Source organism: Neovison vison, chromosome 3 (genome assembly GCF_020171115.1).
Source record: "Neovison vison isolate M4711 chromosome 3, ASM_NN_V1, whole genome shotgun sequence".
Lineage (NCBI taxonomy): Eukaryota > Metazoa > Chordata > Mammalia > Carnivora > Mustelidae > Neogale > Neogale vison.
In genome coordinates this window covers 24,772,279-24,790,087 of record NC_058093.1, presented here as the reverse complement: position 1 = coordinate 24,790,087, position 17,809 = coordinate 24,772,279, and the positions used below count along the sequence as shown (strand labels likewise).

Genomic DNA, 17,809 nt, shown 5'->3' with positions numbered 1-17,809 from the left:
AAGAGCCTGCATCAGGCTCCCTGCTCAGTGGGGAGCTTGCTTCTCCCTCTGCCCTTCCCCCTGCATGTGGTCTCTCTCTCTCTTTCTCAAAAAATTAATTAATTAATAGCATTTTAAAAAATTAGAAGAGTAACTAGCATCTATAGCCACAGCTCCAGCCAGCCAGCAATAGTCACCAAGCACATAGAGTCTGCATAGGAGTCGCCATAAATAAGACAATTGCTTCAACTTTAGGAGAAGTAGCTGTTTTACCTAATCCATAGAAACAAACACAGAAAGTCAAGCAAAATACGGGAGACAGAGAAATATGCTCCAAAAGAAATAAAAAGGAAAAAAGAAAAAAAACTCAATTGAAGAATTAAATGAAACAGAATAAGCAATGTGCCTGATAAAGAATTAAAATGCTTCAAAGTATAGGGATAGAGGGAACATTCCTCAACTTCATGAAATCTATCTATGAAAAACCCACAGTGATTCCCCTCCATGGGGAAAAGCTGACAGCCTTCCCTTTGAGATCAGGAACATGACAAGGATGCCCAATTTCACCACTCTTGTTCAACTCAGTACTGGAAATCTAGCAACAGAAATCAGACAGAAAAAGAAATAAAAGGTAATCAAATTAGTAATGAAGAAGTCAAACTCTCTCTCTTCACAGATGACATGATATTTTATATGGAAAACCCAAAAGATTCCACCTCCAAACTACTGGAACTCATTCAGCAATTCAGTAATATGGCAGGACACAAAATCAATGCACAGATCAGTTGCTTTCTTATACACTAACAATGAAAATATAGAAAGGTAAATTAGGGAATCAATTCCATTTACTATAGCACCAAGAACCATAAGATACCTGGGAATAAGCCTAACCAAAGAAATAAAGGATCTGTACTTGAGGAACTACAGAACACTCAGGAAAGAAACTGAAGACACAAAAAGATGGAAGGTCATTCCATGCTCATGGATCAGAAGAATAAATATTGTTAGAATGTCTATATTGCCTAGAGCAATCTATCCTTTCAATGCTATTCCAATCCAAATTCCACCGGCATCTTTCAAAGAGCTGGAGCAAACAATCCTAAAATTTGTATGGAATCAGAAGAGACCCCGAATTGTTAAGTACATGTTGAAAAAGAAAAACAAAACTGAGGGCCTCATGTTGGCTGATTTCAAGTTTTACAACAAAGCTGTGATCACCAAGACAGCAAGGTACTGGCACAAAAACAGACACATAGACCAGTGGAACAGAGGAGAGAGCCCAGATATGGACCCTCAACTCTATGGTCAAATAATCTTTGACAAAGCAGGAAAAAATATACAGTGGGAAAAAGACATTCTCCTCAATAAATGGTGCTGGGAAAATGTATAGAAGCTATGTATAGAAGAATGAAACTCGACCATTCTCTTACATCATACATAAAGATAAACTAGAAATGTATAAGATACCTCAACATCAGGCAAGAATCTATCAAAATTATAGAAAAGAACATGGGCAGTAACCCCTTTGACATTGGCCAAAGCAACTTCTTTCAAGATATATCTCCAAAGGCAAAGGAAACAAAAGTGAAAATGAAATTTTGGGACTTCATCAAGATCAAAATCTTCTGCACAGCAAAGGAAACAGTCAACAAAACAAAGAGGCAACCCACGGAATGGGAGAAGATATTCACAAATGACACTACAGACAAAGGGCTGATATCCAAGATCTATAAGGAACTCCTCAAACTCAACATACACAAAAGAGATAACCATGTCAAAAAATGGGCAGAAGACATGAATAGACACTTCTCCAAAGAAGACATACAAATGGCTAACAGGCAAATGAAAAAATGTTTATCATCATTAGCCATCAGGGAGATTCAAATCAAAACCACATTGATATACAATCTTACACCAGTCAGAATGGCCAAAATTAACAAGAGAGTAAACAACAAGTGTTGGAAAGTATGTGGAGAAAGGAAAACCCTCTTACACTGTTGGTGGGAATGCAAGTTGGTGCAGCCACTTTGGAAAACAGTGTGGAGATTCCTTAAGAAATTAAAAATAGAGCAACACTATGACCCTGCAATTGCACTACTGGGCATTTACCCCAAAGATACTGATGTAGTGAAAAGAAGGGTCATCTGTACCCCAATGTTCATAGCAGCAATGGCCACCGTCACCAAACTGTGAAAAGAACAAAAATGCCCTTCAACAGATGAATAGGTAAAGAAGATATGGTTCATATATACTATGGAGTATTATGCCTCCATCAGAAGGGATGAATACCCATCTTTAGTATCAACATGGATGGGACTGGAAGAGATTATGCTGAGTGAAATAAGTCAAGCAGAGAAAGTCAAGTACAATATGGTTTCACTTACTTGTGGAGCACAAGGAATAACATGAAGGATATTGGGAGATGGAGAGGAGAAGTGGGTTGGGAGAAATCAGAGGAGACAAACCATGAGAGACTGTGGACTTTGAGAAACAAACTGAGAGTTTTGGAGGGGAAGGGGGCGGGGGGTTGGGTGAGCCTGGTGGTGGGTAGTAAGGAGGGCACGTATTGCATGGAGCACTGGATGTGATGCATAAACAATGAATTTTGAAACACTGAAAAGAAATAAAGTAAAATTAAATGGAAAAAAAATAATTTAAAGTAATGATCATAAAGATACTCACTGGGCTGGAGGAAAGAATGGAAGAACTCAGTGAGACCTTCAATAAAGAGTTAGAAAATATTAAAAAGAATCAGTTAGAGTCGAAGAATATAATAACTAAAATAAAAAAAAAACACAGTAGAGGGAATCAACAGTAGATTAGAGGATACAGAAGAACTATCAGCGATCTGGAAGGCAAGGTAATGAAAAGCACAGAAGCTGAGAACAGCAAAAAAAGAAAATAATTTTTTAAAAATGAGAGTAAATTAAGAGATCTCTTAGACAACATCAAGTGAACAAGCATACACATTATAAGGGTCCCAGAAGAAGATAGAAAGAAAAGTATGGAAAATTTATTTGAAGAAATAATAAATGAAAATTTCCTTAATCTAAGGAGGGAAATGGGCATCCAAGTCTGAGAAGTATGGAGAGTTCCAAACAAAATGATGTCAAAACCATAGCACATAATGATTTAAACATCAAAGGTTAAAGATAGAGAATCCTAAAAGCATCAAGAGAGAAACAAAAAATTATCTTCAAGGGAAAATCTTATAAGGCTATCAGTTGATTTTTTAGCAGGAACCTTGCAAGCTAGAGAGAAGTGCCATTATATATTCAAAGTATTGAAGGGACAAACAAGAATACTTAACCCAGTAATGTTATCATTCAGATTTGAAAGAAAGATATAGAATTTCTGAGACAAACAAAAGATAAAGTAGTTTATCACCACTAAACCAGCCTTATAAGAAATGTTAAAGGGACTTCTTTAAATGGAAAATAAATAACCATACTTAGAGACATAAGAAAAATATGAATAAAAAGATGTAAAATATGACCACATATACATAAAATGGGGAAGCGAGTTTTTTTAAAGATGTATTTGAGCTTACATGATTTCCAAATTAATATGAACTGCTATTTACTTAGAATGTTACATACGAACCTCAAGGTAACCACAAACCCCCAAAAATAAAGAAAGAAAGTCAAATAAAACACTATACATACTCATTGCTTAAAAAGAAAAAGAACACAACAAGAAGAAAGAAACAAAAACTACAAAAACAACCAGGAAACAAATTTTAAATGGCAATAAGTACATACCCATCAATTACCTTAAATATAAATGTCCTAGGGACACCTGGGTGGCTCACTTGTTAAAGTAGCTGCTTTTGGCCCAGGTCACAATCTCATGTTTTTGGGATCAAGTCCCACTTCTGGCCCCTTGCTCAGCAGGGAGTGCATCTCCCTCTGCCTGGTCTGCTTGCTGCTTCCTCTGCTTGTGCTCTGTCTCTGACAAATAAATAAGTAAAATATTTTTAAAAGTAATTATAAATGGCCTAAGTGCTCCAATCAAATTAGAGTGGTAGAATGGATATAAAAACAAGGCTCATCTATAAGTTGTTTACTGGAGAGTCACCTCAGACCTGAAGATGCATCCAGATTGAAAGTGAAGGGATAGAAAAGCATTCACCAAGCAAATGGAAGTACGAAGGAACAAAAAAAGCTGGGGTAGCAATACTTATATCAGACAAAATAGACTTTTTTAAAAAAAAGACTGTAATAAGAGACAAAAAAGGGCATTACATAAAGATAAAAGGATCAATCCAACAAAAGTATATAACAATTGCAAATATTTATGTGCCCAAAATTGGAGCACCTAAATACATAAAACAAATATTAACAGACATAAAGAGAGAACTAGATGGTAATACAATAGTAGTAGGCAATGTGAACACGCCACCTAAATCAATGGATAGATCACCCAGACAGAAAATCAATAAGAAAACAGGCCTCTGAATGGACATAACAAATACATATAAAACATTCTGTCCAAAAATAACAGAATACACATTCATTTCAAGTGCACATGAAACATTCTCCAGAATAGATCACATATTGGGCTATAAAACAAGCCTCAATACATTTAAGAAAACTCAAATACCATGCAACTTTCCCAACCACAATGGTATAAAACTAGAAATACATCACAACAAAACATATTGAAAAAACACAAACATGTAGAGACTAAGCAACATGATACTAACAACCAATGAGTACATAAAGCAATAAAGGAGGAATCAAAAAATACATGGAGACATACGAAAATGAAAACACAGCAGTCTAAAATCTCTAGGATACAGTGAAAGCAGTTCTAAGAGGGAAGTATATAGCAATACAAGCCTACTTCAAGAAACCAGAAAAACTCTAATAACCTAATGTTATGCATGAAGAAAGTAGAAAAAGAAGAACAAAGCCCAAGGTGAATGGAAATAATAAAGATCAAAATAGAAATAAGTAATGTCTAGCTAGCTAGATAGATAATAGATAGACAGATAGATAGATAGATGGATAGATAAATATCAGTGGCACCAAAAGCGGTTCTTTGAAAAGATTAAAAAAAAAAAAGAAAACTGGCAAAAACTTAGCCAGACTCAAGAAGAAAAGAGAAAGCACTCAAAAGCAAAATCAAAACAAGGAGAAATAACAGCTGATATCACATAATACAAGGGATTATGAGAATACAATGGAAAATAATTTGCCAACAAACTTGACAACCTAGAAAAAAATGGACAAATTCTTAGAAACATATAATCTTCTAAAATGGAACCAGGAAAAAATAGAAAATCTGAATAGACTAATTGCAAGTAACAAAATTGAATTGGTAATCAAACAATTAAAGTCCAGGACCAGATGAATTTATAAGTGTGAACTACCAGACATTAGAAGAGTTAATATCATATGGTTCTTGTTCTTTCTTTTATTGATGTGTTGTATCACATTGACTGATTTGCGGATGTTGAACCAACCTTGCAGCCCTGGGATAAATCCCACTTGGTCGTGGTGAATAATCCTTTTAATGTACTGCTGAATCCTATTGGCTAGTATTTTGGTGAGAATTTTCGCATCTGTGTTCATCAAGGATATTGGTCTATAGCTCTCTTTTTTGATGGGATCCTTGTCTGGTTTTGGGATCAAGGTGATGCTGGCCTCATAAAATGAGTTTGGGAGTTTTCCTTCCATTTCTATTTTTTGGAACAGTTTCAGGAGAATAGGAATTAGTTCTTCTTTAAATGTTTGGTAGAATTCCCCCGGGAAGCCATCTGGCCCTGGGCTTTTGTTTGTTTGGAGATTTTTGATGACTGTTTCAATCTCCTTACTGGTTATGGGTCTGTTCAGGCTTTCTATTTCTTCCTGGTTCAAATTTGGTAGTTTATATGTTTCTAGGAATGCATCCATTTCTTCCAGATTGTCCCAGCAATTGCACTACTGGGAATTTACCCTAAAGATACAAACGTAGTGATCCAAAGGGGCACGTGCACCCGAATGTTTATAGCAGCAATGTCCACAATAGCCAAACTATGGAAAGAACCTAGATGTCCATCAACAGATGAATGGATCAAGAAGATGTGGTATATATACACAATGGAATACTATGCAGCCATCAAAAGAAACGAAATCTTGCCATTTGCGACAACATGGATGGAACTAGAGCGTATCACGCTTAGCGAAATAAGTCAAGCGGAGAAAGACAACTATCATATGATCTCCCTGATATGAGGGAGTGGTGATGCAACATGGGGGCTTAAGTGGGTAGGAGAAGAATCCATGAAACAAGATGGGATAGGGAGGGAGACAAACCATAAGTGACTCTTAATCTCACGAAACAAACTGTGGGTTGCTGGGGGGAGGGGGTTGGGAGAAGGGGGGTAGGGTTATGGACATTGGGGAGGGTATGTGCTTTTGGGTAAATTGGAAGGGGAGATGAACCATGAGAGACTATGGACTCTGAAAAACAATCTGAGGGGTTTGAAGTGGCGGGGGGGGTGGGAGGTTGGGGTACCAGGTGGTGGGTATTATAGAGGGCACAGCTTGCATGGAGCACTGGGTGTGGTGAAAAAATAATGAATACTGTTTTTCTGAAAATAAATAAATTGGAAAAAGAAAAAAAAAGAAAAAAAAAAGAAGAGTTAATATCTATTATTCCCAAGCTATTAAAAAAAAAATAGAACAGGAAGGATAGCTTTCAAATTTGTTCTATGAGGTATTACCCTGACTCCAAAATTAGACAAAGACATCTCAAAGAAAGAAAAGTACAGGCCGATAAACCCGATGAACATACACACAAAAATCCTCAACAAAATATTCGCAAAATGATTAGGTGGGATATATTCCTGGGATGAAAGGATGGTTGAAAATTGGCAAATCAGGAATGCCTGGATGGCTCAGACAGTTAAGTATCTGCCCTTGGCTCAGGTCATGATCCCTGGGTCCTGGAATTGAGCCCTGCGTTGGGCTCCCTGTTCATTGGGGAGTCTGCTTCTCCCTGTCCCTCTGCCTGCCATTCTCTTTTTGCTTGTGCTCTCTCTTTCTCTGTCAAGTAAATAAATAAATAGTCTTTTAAAAAAGTATTGGCAAATCAATCAATGTCATATACAATATAAAAAAATGAAGAATAAAAATCATATGATCATCTCAATAGATGCAGAAAAAGCATTTGACAAGGTTCAACATTCACTCATCATTAAAAGCTCTCAGCAAAATGAGATTTGAGGGAATACACTTCAATATAATAAAGACCATATATATAAGAAACTCCACAGCTAACATGATCCTTAATGGTGAATAACAGAGCTTGCCCTTTAAGCTCAGGAACAAGACAAAGATGTCCACTGTCATCACTTTTATTCATCATAGTATTAGAAGTCCTAACCACAGCAAACAGACAAGAAAAAAGAAGTAAGAGGCAACTGCATTGGTAAAGAAGCTAAACTGTCACTATTTGGAGATAACATGATACTTTTCATAGAAAATCTTAAAGATGATACCAAAAACTACTAGAAATAATAAATGAATTCAGTAAAGTGTCAGGATACAAAATTAATATGCAGAAATCCATAGTGTTTTCATATATTAACAGGAAAGTCACAGAAAGAGAAATTAAAACAAAGCAAGATAAAACACCATTTATAATTGCACCAAAAAGAATAAAATACCTAGGCATAAACTTATTAAAGAGATAAAAGACCTGTACTCTTAAAACTATAAAACACTGCTGTTCTCCACCATGGCGCAGGATCAAGGAGAAAAGGAGAACCCCATGCGGGAACTTCGCATCCGCAAGCTCTGCCTCAACATCTTGTGGGGGAGAGTGGAGACAGACTGACCCGGGCAGCCAAGGTGCTGGAGCAGCTCACAGGCCAGACCCCCGTGTTCTCCAAAGCTAGATACACAGTTAGATCCTTTGGTATCAGGAGAAATGAAAAGATTGCTGTCCACTGCACAGTCCATGGGGCCAAGGCAGAAGAAATCCTGGAGAAAGGTCTAAAGGTTCGAGAGTATGAGTTAAGAAAAAATAACTTCTCTGATACTGGAAATTTTGGCTTTGGGATCCAGGAGCACATCGATCTGGGTATCAAGTATGACCCAAGCGTTGGGATCTACGGCCTGGACTTCTATGTGGTGCTGGGTAAGCCAGGTTTCAGCATCGCAGACAAGAAGCGCAGGACAGGCTGCATTGGGGCCAAACACAGAATCAGCAAAGAGGAGGCCATGCGCTGGTTCTAGCAGAAGTATGATCGGATCATCCTTCCTGGCAAATAAATAAATTCCCGTTTCTATCAAAAGGCCAATAAAAACTTTTCAGTGAAATGTAAAAAAAAAAAACAAACAAACAAAAAAAAAACTATAAAACACTGTGAAAGAAATTGAAGACATAATCAAATGGAAAGATATTTCATGCTCATGGATTAGAAGAATATTAATAAGATGCCCATAATACCCAAGGCAATCTACATATTCAAGGCAATCCCTATCAAGGTACCAACAGTATTTTTCACAGAACTAGAATAAATAATACTAAAAGTTGTATCCACCAAAGACTGAATAGCCACAGCAATTCTGAGAAAGAAGAAAAAAACTGAAGATATCACATCCCAGATTTCAAGATATACTACAAACCTATAGTCCAAACAGTATGGTACTGACACTTGGCTGAATAGAATAGAGACCCCAGAAATAAACTGATATTTATATGGTCAATTAATCTAAGACAGGGGAGAGAAGAATACACAATGGGAAAAAGACAGTCTTTTCAATAAATGGTTCTGGGAAAACTGGAGAGCTACACGTGAAAGAAGGAAACTGGACTACTTTCTCATACCATACACAAAAATAAATTCAAAATGGATTAAAGACCTAAACAAGAGACCTAAAACAATAAAAATGTTAGAAGAGAGCACAGCAGGAATTTCTCTGACATCAGCTATAAACATGTTTCATTGCACATTTGTGGAATGCTTACAAATTCTATATGACCCAATAACTCCACAACTGTGTATTTATTTACTCAAGCAAAATCAAAATACTAAATCAAAAAGACATACACACCTCTATGTTTATTGTGGCATTATTTAAAATAGACATGGAAACAACATAAGTGTCCATCAGTAGACAAATGGCAAGGGAAACAAAAGCAAAAATAAACTATGAGGACCATATGAAAATACAAAGCTTTTGCACAGCAAAGGAAACCATCAACAAAACAAAAATGATAACCTACTGAATATGAGAAAATATTTGCAAATGATATATCTAATAAGGGGTTATCCAAAACATATAAAGAATGCTTGCAATTCAACACACACACACACACACACACACACATGCACACACACACACCCCAAACAATCTGGTTTAAAAATGGGCAGAACACTTGAATAGATATTTCTCCAAGGAAGACATACAGACAGCCAACTGATACATGAAAAGATGCTCAACATCACTAATCACCATGGAAATGCAAGTCAAAACCACAGTGAGATAACACCTTATACCTATTAGAATGCCTACAATAAAAAAAGACAAGTGATAGTAAGTGTTGGCATGGATGTGGAGAAAAAGAACCCTTGTGCAATGTTTAGAAATTCTATATGATCCAATAATTCCAACACTGTGCATTTATTTACCCAAGCAAAATCAAAACACTAACTCAAAAAGATATATACACTTCTATGTTTATTGTGGCATTATTTAAAATAGCCAAGACATGGAAGCAACCTAAGTGTCCATCAATAGACAAATGGATGAAAAGGATGAGATTATGTCATTTGAGACAACATGGATGGACCTGGAGGACATTTTGCTAAGCAAAGTAAGTTAGGGGAAAGCCAAATGCCATATGATTCCTCTTATAAATGGAACCTAAAAAAATGAGTAAACAAACAAAAAGCAGAATTATAAAGACAAACAATAAACTAATGGTTGCCATGGGGAGGTGGGTGGAGGGTTGGGCAAATGAGTGAAGGGGAGAGGGAGATACAGGCCTCCAGTTATGGAATAAGTAAGTCATAGAAATAAAAACCAGAGCATCGGGAATCCAGTCAATGATATTTTAATAGCAATGTTATAGGACAGATGGTAGCTATATTTGTGATGAACATAGCATAATGTATAAACTTCTCAAATCACTAAATTGTTCACCTGAAATTAATGTAACATTTTGTGCCAACTATATTCGAATAAAACAAAAAAGAGAGAACAACCAGTCTGATGGTACAGTATTTTTAAATCTCCAGGATTTTTATATCTTTTGATAAAGAATGTAAATTTGCCAGGTATGCTATGTAGAGGAAATAAGGTCAAATTGAACTGAAGTCCTTTGCAAGGAATTGATAGAATGATAACTGAAGAACCTAAGCTGGGGTAAAATGCTAAGTGAAGGCAAAGGGGGTGATAAGATGGTGAGTAAGATTTTAACTGATTAAATCTTTCAGTGAGGGAGAAAAATTGTACTGGATTTACTTAAGACCTGGAAAGACAAACAGATATGTTCAGAAAAGCATACTTGGAATTGAGATTTTGAACATGATGTGTTTACAGTTAATGACAAGGTGTTCAGAGTCTGGCTTTAGGAATATGTAGCTGAGGAGAAAAGGGGTGTTGGAGGAAATGGAGTGAAGGTAGTGGTCAGAGTGGTGCATTGGCCACATATGTAGGGAAAGACAGTAATTTAGGAACTCTAGTCTTCAAAGAATGAGGGAAAGTGGCTGGGAGGTTCTTGGCAGTAAAATCTGTTCCCAGCAGTGAATCTGTTTTAGGATTTCAGTGGAATGCTGGTGTATTTTGAGTTTAATATATCTCATTTGATCCATGATCCCTCACTTAATTCTGAAAGTCAATTTTTCCTTAATGACCTTTAAACTGGAACTGACTTAGACCATACTTCCTGGGGCAGTCCTTATCAAAGAACCTGGAATCATAACCTCTGATACGTAAGGGTAGAAAGTTCAGGGTAAGATACTTAGGGATATAAAATGCAGACTGGACTTAACCTTTTTCCATACCTTTATGTTTCATTAGTACTTGGCTTTTTGACCTTTTCATTTTGATTTTATGGCCATCTTGACATACAGAATGTGTTATATTTGTTTCTGTTATTGATAGACATCCTAAGTCAACAGGTTTTCCCTTATTACATAGCCTTTAATTCCCAGACAGTTATGTTTGTTTCTTAATCTGATCTCATTACCCTTCCCATCTCTGAAATCCCTCTCAGGGGATGCAACAAGACCTACTAGAAGGCCTCATGGAATCTCCACTCAGATCAGACTACTTCTTGGAAAATTGAAGGTGGAAGACACTCTGATAGGGATAGCCTGCTCATTTTCTTGCTATGTGTTTTTACATAGTTGTTTGGTTTTGGTTTTGTTTTCTTTTTAACTTACATTGAATTTTCTGTGCCTAGCAATTACTGTCAATTTTCTTTCATTTTTGTTTTTGCATTATAAAATGGACTTAGTAATAACACTTTCATAATTCCTTAAAATGTTTCATTAACAAATTACTTTAAAAAGTTTTAAATAAATATCTATTTCAAATAGGAAGATTGGTTAAGAATAAAGACATCAAACCCTAATAATATAACATAGAATACAATTCAATTTACACAGCTTTTTAGAGGACCATATATAACTATTATATGCTGTATATTTGTTTCTGTGATTCTTGGTTGCTAGCTAGATAACACTAAATTTTACGTTTGTGATTTCTGCTTACAAATCTAAAATTGTAGAATTTTCCTAAAATTGTTTATATAAATATCTAAATGCATTTTTACCTAGTGGTGCAACTTGAAGTCGTATCCCTAAAGGAATCAAATATTAGCAAGTCTAGTTCTAAATAATTCAAGTTTCTGCCTGCTATATATGCACTTTATAATGCACTTATTAAAACAGCTTTGTTTGATAGTTTGTTTGAATGTAAACTCTGTCCCAGTGCCATGTCCTTGAGTAAAAGTCTTTGTGCTCTTTCAGTCACTGCTACCTCCTAATCTCTTGACGTTCCTTGGAAAGTATGTGAAATGAAACAGTTTTCAAAACAACTGACATATATAACCAAAAATTTCACCCATGAGTATCAGTCATCATCATAAAATATCATTTTCCTAATAGTTATCAAACATTTACAGCAAAGAAGAGTTAATGGAAGCATTTAATGAAGCTTGGGGATATTGATTTGGAATAGTGTGGATAAGTCCTTTAGTATGGACAAAATGTATAAACAAAAACAGGTTAGTCACATTGATACTGGACACAAGGACCTCATATTCATCATCTTGCCTTTTAATTATGTGTACTTAATGTATGTTTCCCTTGATTGCTAAATGAATAGATTTAATTTGGTTAATTTTATATTTATTAATTTTATTATTGGGATGTTAAATGGTATGTCTTTTTTAGCTATGCTATGGCTTACCAAAATAAAATGCTTGACTCATAAAATAATTTATTTCATTTTAGCTTCCATTTAATTTCCTTAGGATAAGTGAAGCTATAAGCCATTTAATAGATTTTTAGCATAAATATCCTATATCATATGGGTTCACAGTGCTTAAATGGCTCTATGTTCTGCTAAAAATAAAATTTCACTTGGTACCTAGTACTAATCCATAATATATTGGCTCAATAGAGTTAATTAAATGGATATTCCTTAATAAGATGAATTTGTTAAAATATAATTGTAGTTGAGCCCATCACTAATGTTCAAGGTGTCATTCACAATGCACCAGCACAATTTTAGTTGGAGCAAATAACATTCCTTTAGAAGAAATAATTTTTAGTGAACATTTTTCTTCTGTCTAAAAGAATAATAACAGCATGACAGTATCAGAATTTTGACGATGCTGTCATTTTGAAGTTAGAGGTAGGTAATCTATCAGATTAATTTTTTTAGCTAATTGGGAAAGAAGAGGGTATGGAATTAAGATTCACAATCTCCTGGGCATTTAGAGACAAATTAAAATGTTAGCTATAATTAAATCATAGAGTTTGAAAGGACTTGAGAGGTCATCTATCAGTCAAATAGCTTTCATCTGAGAAAGAACAAACTTAAATCATCCTTCCATGAGTACTATCTGTACCCTTTTAAAGACAACCTCAATTACCTTAGCAACTCAAAGCAGTGTTTAATAATCTTCATAGCTGGTGAAATCATCCTGATAACTGAATACCTCAAGCTGTGGACAAACACTTCTGCTATGTCATCAAGCTTATTTGAAGAAAGATAGAATTGAAACCTTTCAGTGAGTAATTGAAAAGCTGTCAAATCAAGGTTGCTCTGTTTTAACCTGAAGAAAGTATTTTTCTTTGATGCCTTTTTTATTCTTGGGTTTCCTTTCAAGCATTTTCATTATTTTTATGATTCTACATTAATATTTATAAGTTTATATCCCACAAGAAGCTTTTAAAAATGTGGTTGTTCCTACCACTGTATATTGTGTGTGTTTTTTAAATTTCTAAAATCCAAACTATCGATATATTTTTTCATTGTCATAATTCCTAAATTTGTTCTCTTTACCCTGTTAACTTACCATTTTACCCTAGGACTCTGTTTTAATAAAATTAATTTGTGTATATGAAATATTAAAAGAATTTATTGGGAGAACTGAACTCACCCTAGGAGTGAAGGTGGCATCGTTGATAGAATGCATGTGACCGTAAAGTGACTGCTCACAGTTACCCTAAGAAGACACAGCAGAAATAAAATCAAGTCAATTTCACTCAGTATGTGAAATAAATCAAAAGGCAATTAATTTTATTTGTTTTAAAGTATTATGCTAAGTTTCCTTATACTGGGGCAGTATATTCCTCTCAACTTTTCTTCTTCAGGGATTTCTCCCCAACCCTGGCAGATATCTTAGCCTCCATGCAGGCTAGGCTGGAAGTATGACATAGTTAATACCCATTCCCCCATATACCTTGACAAATGGGGGATGGAAATTAATGATTAATACCTGAAACTTTGATCCCTTGGAGCTGAGTTGTCCAATCAAGTAGTCACTACCCAGTCGTAGATATGACTACCTACATTTAAATTAATTAAGATTAAAAAAATCAATTCCTCAGTCATACTAGCCATCTTCCAAGTGGCTATTATAGCAGATGATGTAATATAGAACATTTCCATCATCAGAAAATCCTACTGGACAGGGCTGTTTAAAGGAATGTTTCTAAGGCAGTGTGTTCTACAATTATTCATCAGAGGGTCCTCTGAAGTATTTAGTCTAAGTTGCCCACAGGGTAACTGGATCAAGAATGTATCCTTTACTGGGTTTGCTCTCTTCTTTAGCTCACTCTTTGCTTTTTTACTTCTACTTCCTGGAATAGCAACCAAACAAACTGCTTATTACCACCCTTGTCCCCCCAAAAAAGTATTGCTTTCATCAAATAATAAAGTTAATACATTCTCATGTTTAAAAAATGCTAGCTTTTGCTATCAGCTACCTTTCAGAATCAGTCAAGGCTGTGCTGGTGAGTGTGTCTTCAGTGCTTGTCTGGGCACTGAAATTCTAGTATCCTCACTCTTATTCTATTGAGCTGGTGGTGAAGTTTCACTAAATGATTCCATCTTGCAATTAGTATAGTTTTCAAGCCATGGGGCCAAGTAGTGAAGCCCTGAAGAGGGTACTTGTTTTCAGCACATCATTTCCATCACTGCTGGGGTTGTAGGTGGTTTTTTGTTAGTTTGTTTTAGATTATGAGATCATGTTTTAATTCCTGAGTTTTCAGTCCTGGCATTATCAATATATGTATAAAAATGTTATAAACCATGTACATTAGTATTTTTAACACAAACTAAGCATTTGTTTTATGAAAACTATTTCACATCTACCCATTCAGGTCATTTTTTCCAAATAACTAAAAATTAACTATAAAAATTTTAAAACATCAGTTTAAATTATTTCAAGCAAATTTGACCCATAACACATTATACAAGGAGATTTTTTAAATATTTTATTTATTTATTTGACAGAGAGAGAGATCACAAGTAGGCAGAGAGACAGACAGAGAAGAGGAGAAGCAGGCTCCCCGCTGAGCAGAGAGCCCGATGCGGGACTCGATCCCAGGCCCCTGGGATCATGGCCTGAGCTGAAAGCAGAGGCTTAACCCACTGAGCCACCCAGGCGCCCTACACAAGGAATTTAAATGTGGGGAGTTTTCATTTTAACACCAATTTTCAAAGGGCATTCTTAATTATCTTAGGGAAATAACACAAATATTATAGAAGAACCAAAGTAGAGAGTTATATCTGGAATATTGTTTGTAGATTCTTGTTATGGGCTAAAATTTAGATTTAAAATTCAACAATGAATTCATTCAACAAATATTTTTGAGCAATTAATCTATGTCAGGCACAATTCTAGGTGCTTAGGATCTGTCAGTGAATAAAACAAAGAACCGTGTCTTCATCAACGTTACTTTATAAGGGGAGAAGGTGGGAATAGATATTGTAAAAATATCTATTAAATATCTATTAAATAAAAATATCTATTAAGATAAAAATATTTTTAAAAGATATAAAGTGTGTTAGAAGATCACAAGTTCTTGTGAAAAGAAGAAAAGTCAAACAGGGTAAGGAGTATCATGAGTTTTGAGATTAAGGAGCTAAGGGCAAACCACATTATCAAGAAGAATGATATGGTTTGATACATTCAAAAAGTAAGGTTTGAACAAGGATGGAAACAAGCCAAGGAGATATCTGGAGGAAAAGCATTTCGGGAAGAAAGAATAGGTAGAGCTAGTGTTTCAAAGATGGGAATTTATCTTGTGTGTTTCTGCAATAGTAAGGAAGTCAGTGTGGATGGAGAGATGTAAATCAGGAGAGTACTGTTACTAAAAGGCTTCATCTACTCTGATTCACTACGTGGTATTTACTTAGTCCTAAACCTTTATGGATGGAGGAAAGAGTACAGCAAAGATTACAAAATGAGATATGAAAGAGTATCATCATCATGTCTCATCACAGTTATAGGACATTCATGTGATAGTTTGGAACTAAGCAAAGCTGGAAAGGCTTAATAACTAAGCTCTATTTAGTCCTCACTATTGCCATTATGTTCAGCAAGTTAAATTTCAGATATTTATTCACATAATTAATACATGCTCTTTATCCCTTTTCACTGAATGCAAAATTTCCCCACAGGAATTTAAATTTCACAAAAATATGTTGAAATACTATGGCACTCTTTCAGGATCCCTCTCCCCTGCTCATGTTATTCTGGTTCACTATCTTGATACTGCTATAACTTTAATCCAATTATGCTGAGAACTTCAAATCCTCTAAATTTCCACAGTAGAAATAAATTACTTACAAAGCCAAAAAGGCACAGTATAAGATGCCATAATTAGCTTTCATATATTATCTTAGGAATTTTTATAGTTAATTTTCCTTGAGAATTAATATCATATATAGTTATATAATATTATACCTGCATAGTGGGGGCTAATATTTAAAAGATAAATATTTAAATTAGCAAAATGTTTTTTGCATTATAAAAGTTTTACACTTGGTGCTCTTCTAAAGTGAGAAATCTCTAAACTCTTTGATTAATTGTTAAGGAAAATGGAGTTTTCTGATTCAAATCCTGAATGCCAAGTTTTAATTCAAAGTGGAATCTCTAAGGCACTCTTGTAAAGCCCTGGAAATATGGGGTTATAATGGAAATGCTGACGGACCACATTTGTGTGCTAAAACAAAACCTGACTTGAAGATAAATGTTTCATGAATTAAGAAAAGTTAAAAAAAAAAAAAAAAAGCTTTTCTATCCAGCTTTGTTCCCAAGATAAAAGTGAGTCTACTCTTTTTGTGGTATAGGGAATATGTGGGTTACTAATATTCTAGTCTGCAAACAGCCTTAATCAAAAGCAATACCCAAACCGGGATGTTAAAATTTGGAATATCTTCTTTGATGAATTCTTGTCAGAATTGTTTTCTTTCAAAGAAGTGGAAAAAAGAGATGTAAAAGAGGGAAGAGTCTTATAAGAAAAAAAACCCATGTGACCCAACATGTCATTGCTCCAGTATTCATTTCTCTCAGAAAAGCTATGGGCAGTGATTTTAGCTATCACTGGCCCTGGGGACAGACATGTCTGGGACTTAATTCTTGGATCTGCTATCTGATAGCTGTAGACCTTAAACAAATTGCTTCCCTTCACTGTGCTTCTGTTGCCTCATTTAATTCTCAAAACAAACCTAGAGGTTAAATATCATTACCTCATTGGACATTATGTTCGTGGACTGCCTAGCACAAAGTGAGAGTTTAACAAATATCAGCTCTTAACCTGCAACATAAACCATGGAAATGCTGATGACTTCCAGCCAGAGGGAAGCACCAGCAGTATATGAAAGAGCAGAAAGATATAGAGGGCAGAAAAATGGCCACTTTAGCTCCCTTCCTGTTCAACTGTGATTTTGTCAGTGGTCCTGTTTTCTACCTAATTCCATTGCTCATGTTATGTGGGCCCTCTCCCATGGCTACAGCTCCACCTTGTCCAGTAATGTTCTCCTTTCCCTGACCCCTCAGGCTTCCTGTTGTTGCTAGCCCTTGAGGACTTTGTTCCCTTAACCCTATTCACACTTCTGTAAACATTCAACTTGAGTTTACTCCATGTGTCATCTGTTTCCTGCTGGTGATACTGAATGTGAGATATAATATGCAAAATCATTTTTTTAAATTTCTATTCAGTGTACCAGAATTTATTGTTTATGCACCACACCCAGTGTTCCATGCAATACGTGCCCTCCATAATAACCACCACCAGGTTCACCCAACTTCCCACCCCCGCCCCTTCAAAACCCTCAGATTGTTTTTCAGAGTCCATAGTCTCTCATGG

General features: G+C 35.5%; 1 protein-coding gene and 1 pseudogene across 1 annotated transcript in view; one reads left to right on the top strand and one right to left on the bottom strand.

Moving 5' to 3' along the window:
- The window catches only part of SPAG16 (sperm associated antigen 16), a 1,041,622-nt gene that overhangs the window by 317,209 nt on the left and 706,604 nt on the right, over positions 1–17,809 (bottom strand). Inside the window, exon 14 of the mRNA XM_044241541.1 lies at positions 13,591–13,656. Coding sequence (XP_044097476.1) covers positions 13,591–13,656 — 66 coding nt within the window. The remainder of the gene's footprint in view (positions 1–13,590; positions 13,657–17,809) is intronic.
- LOC122902274 lies at positions 7,699–8,303 on the top strand (annotated as a pseudogene).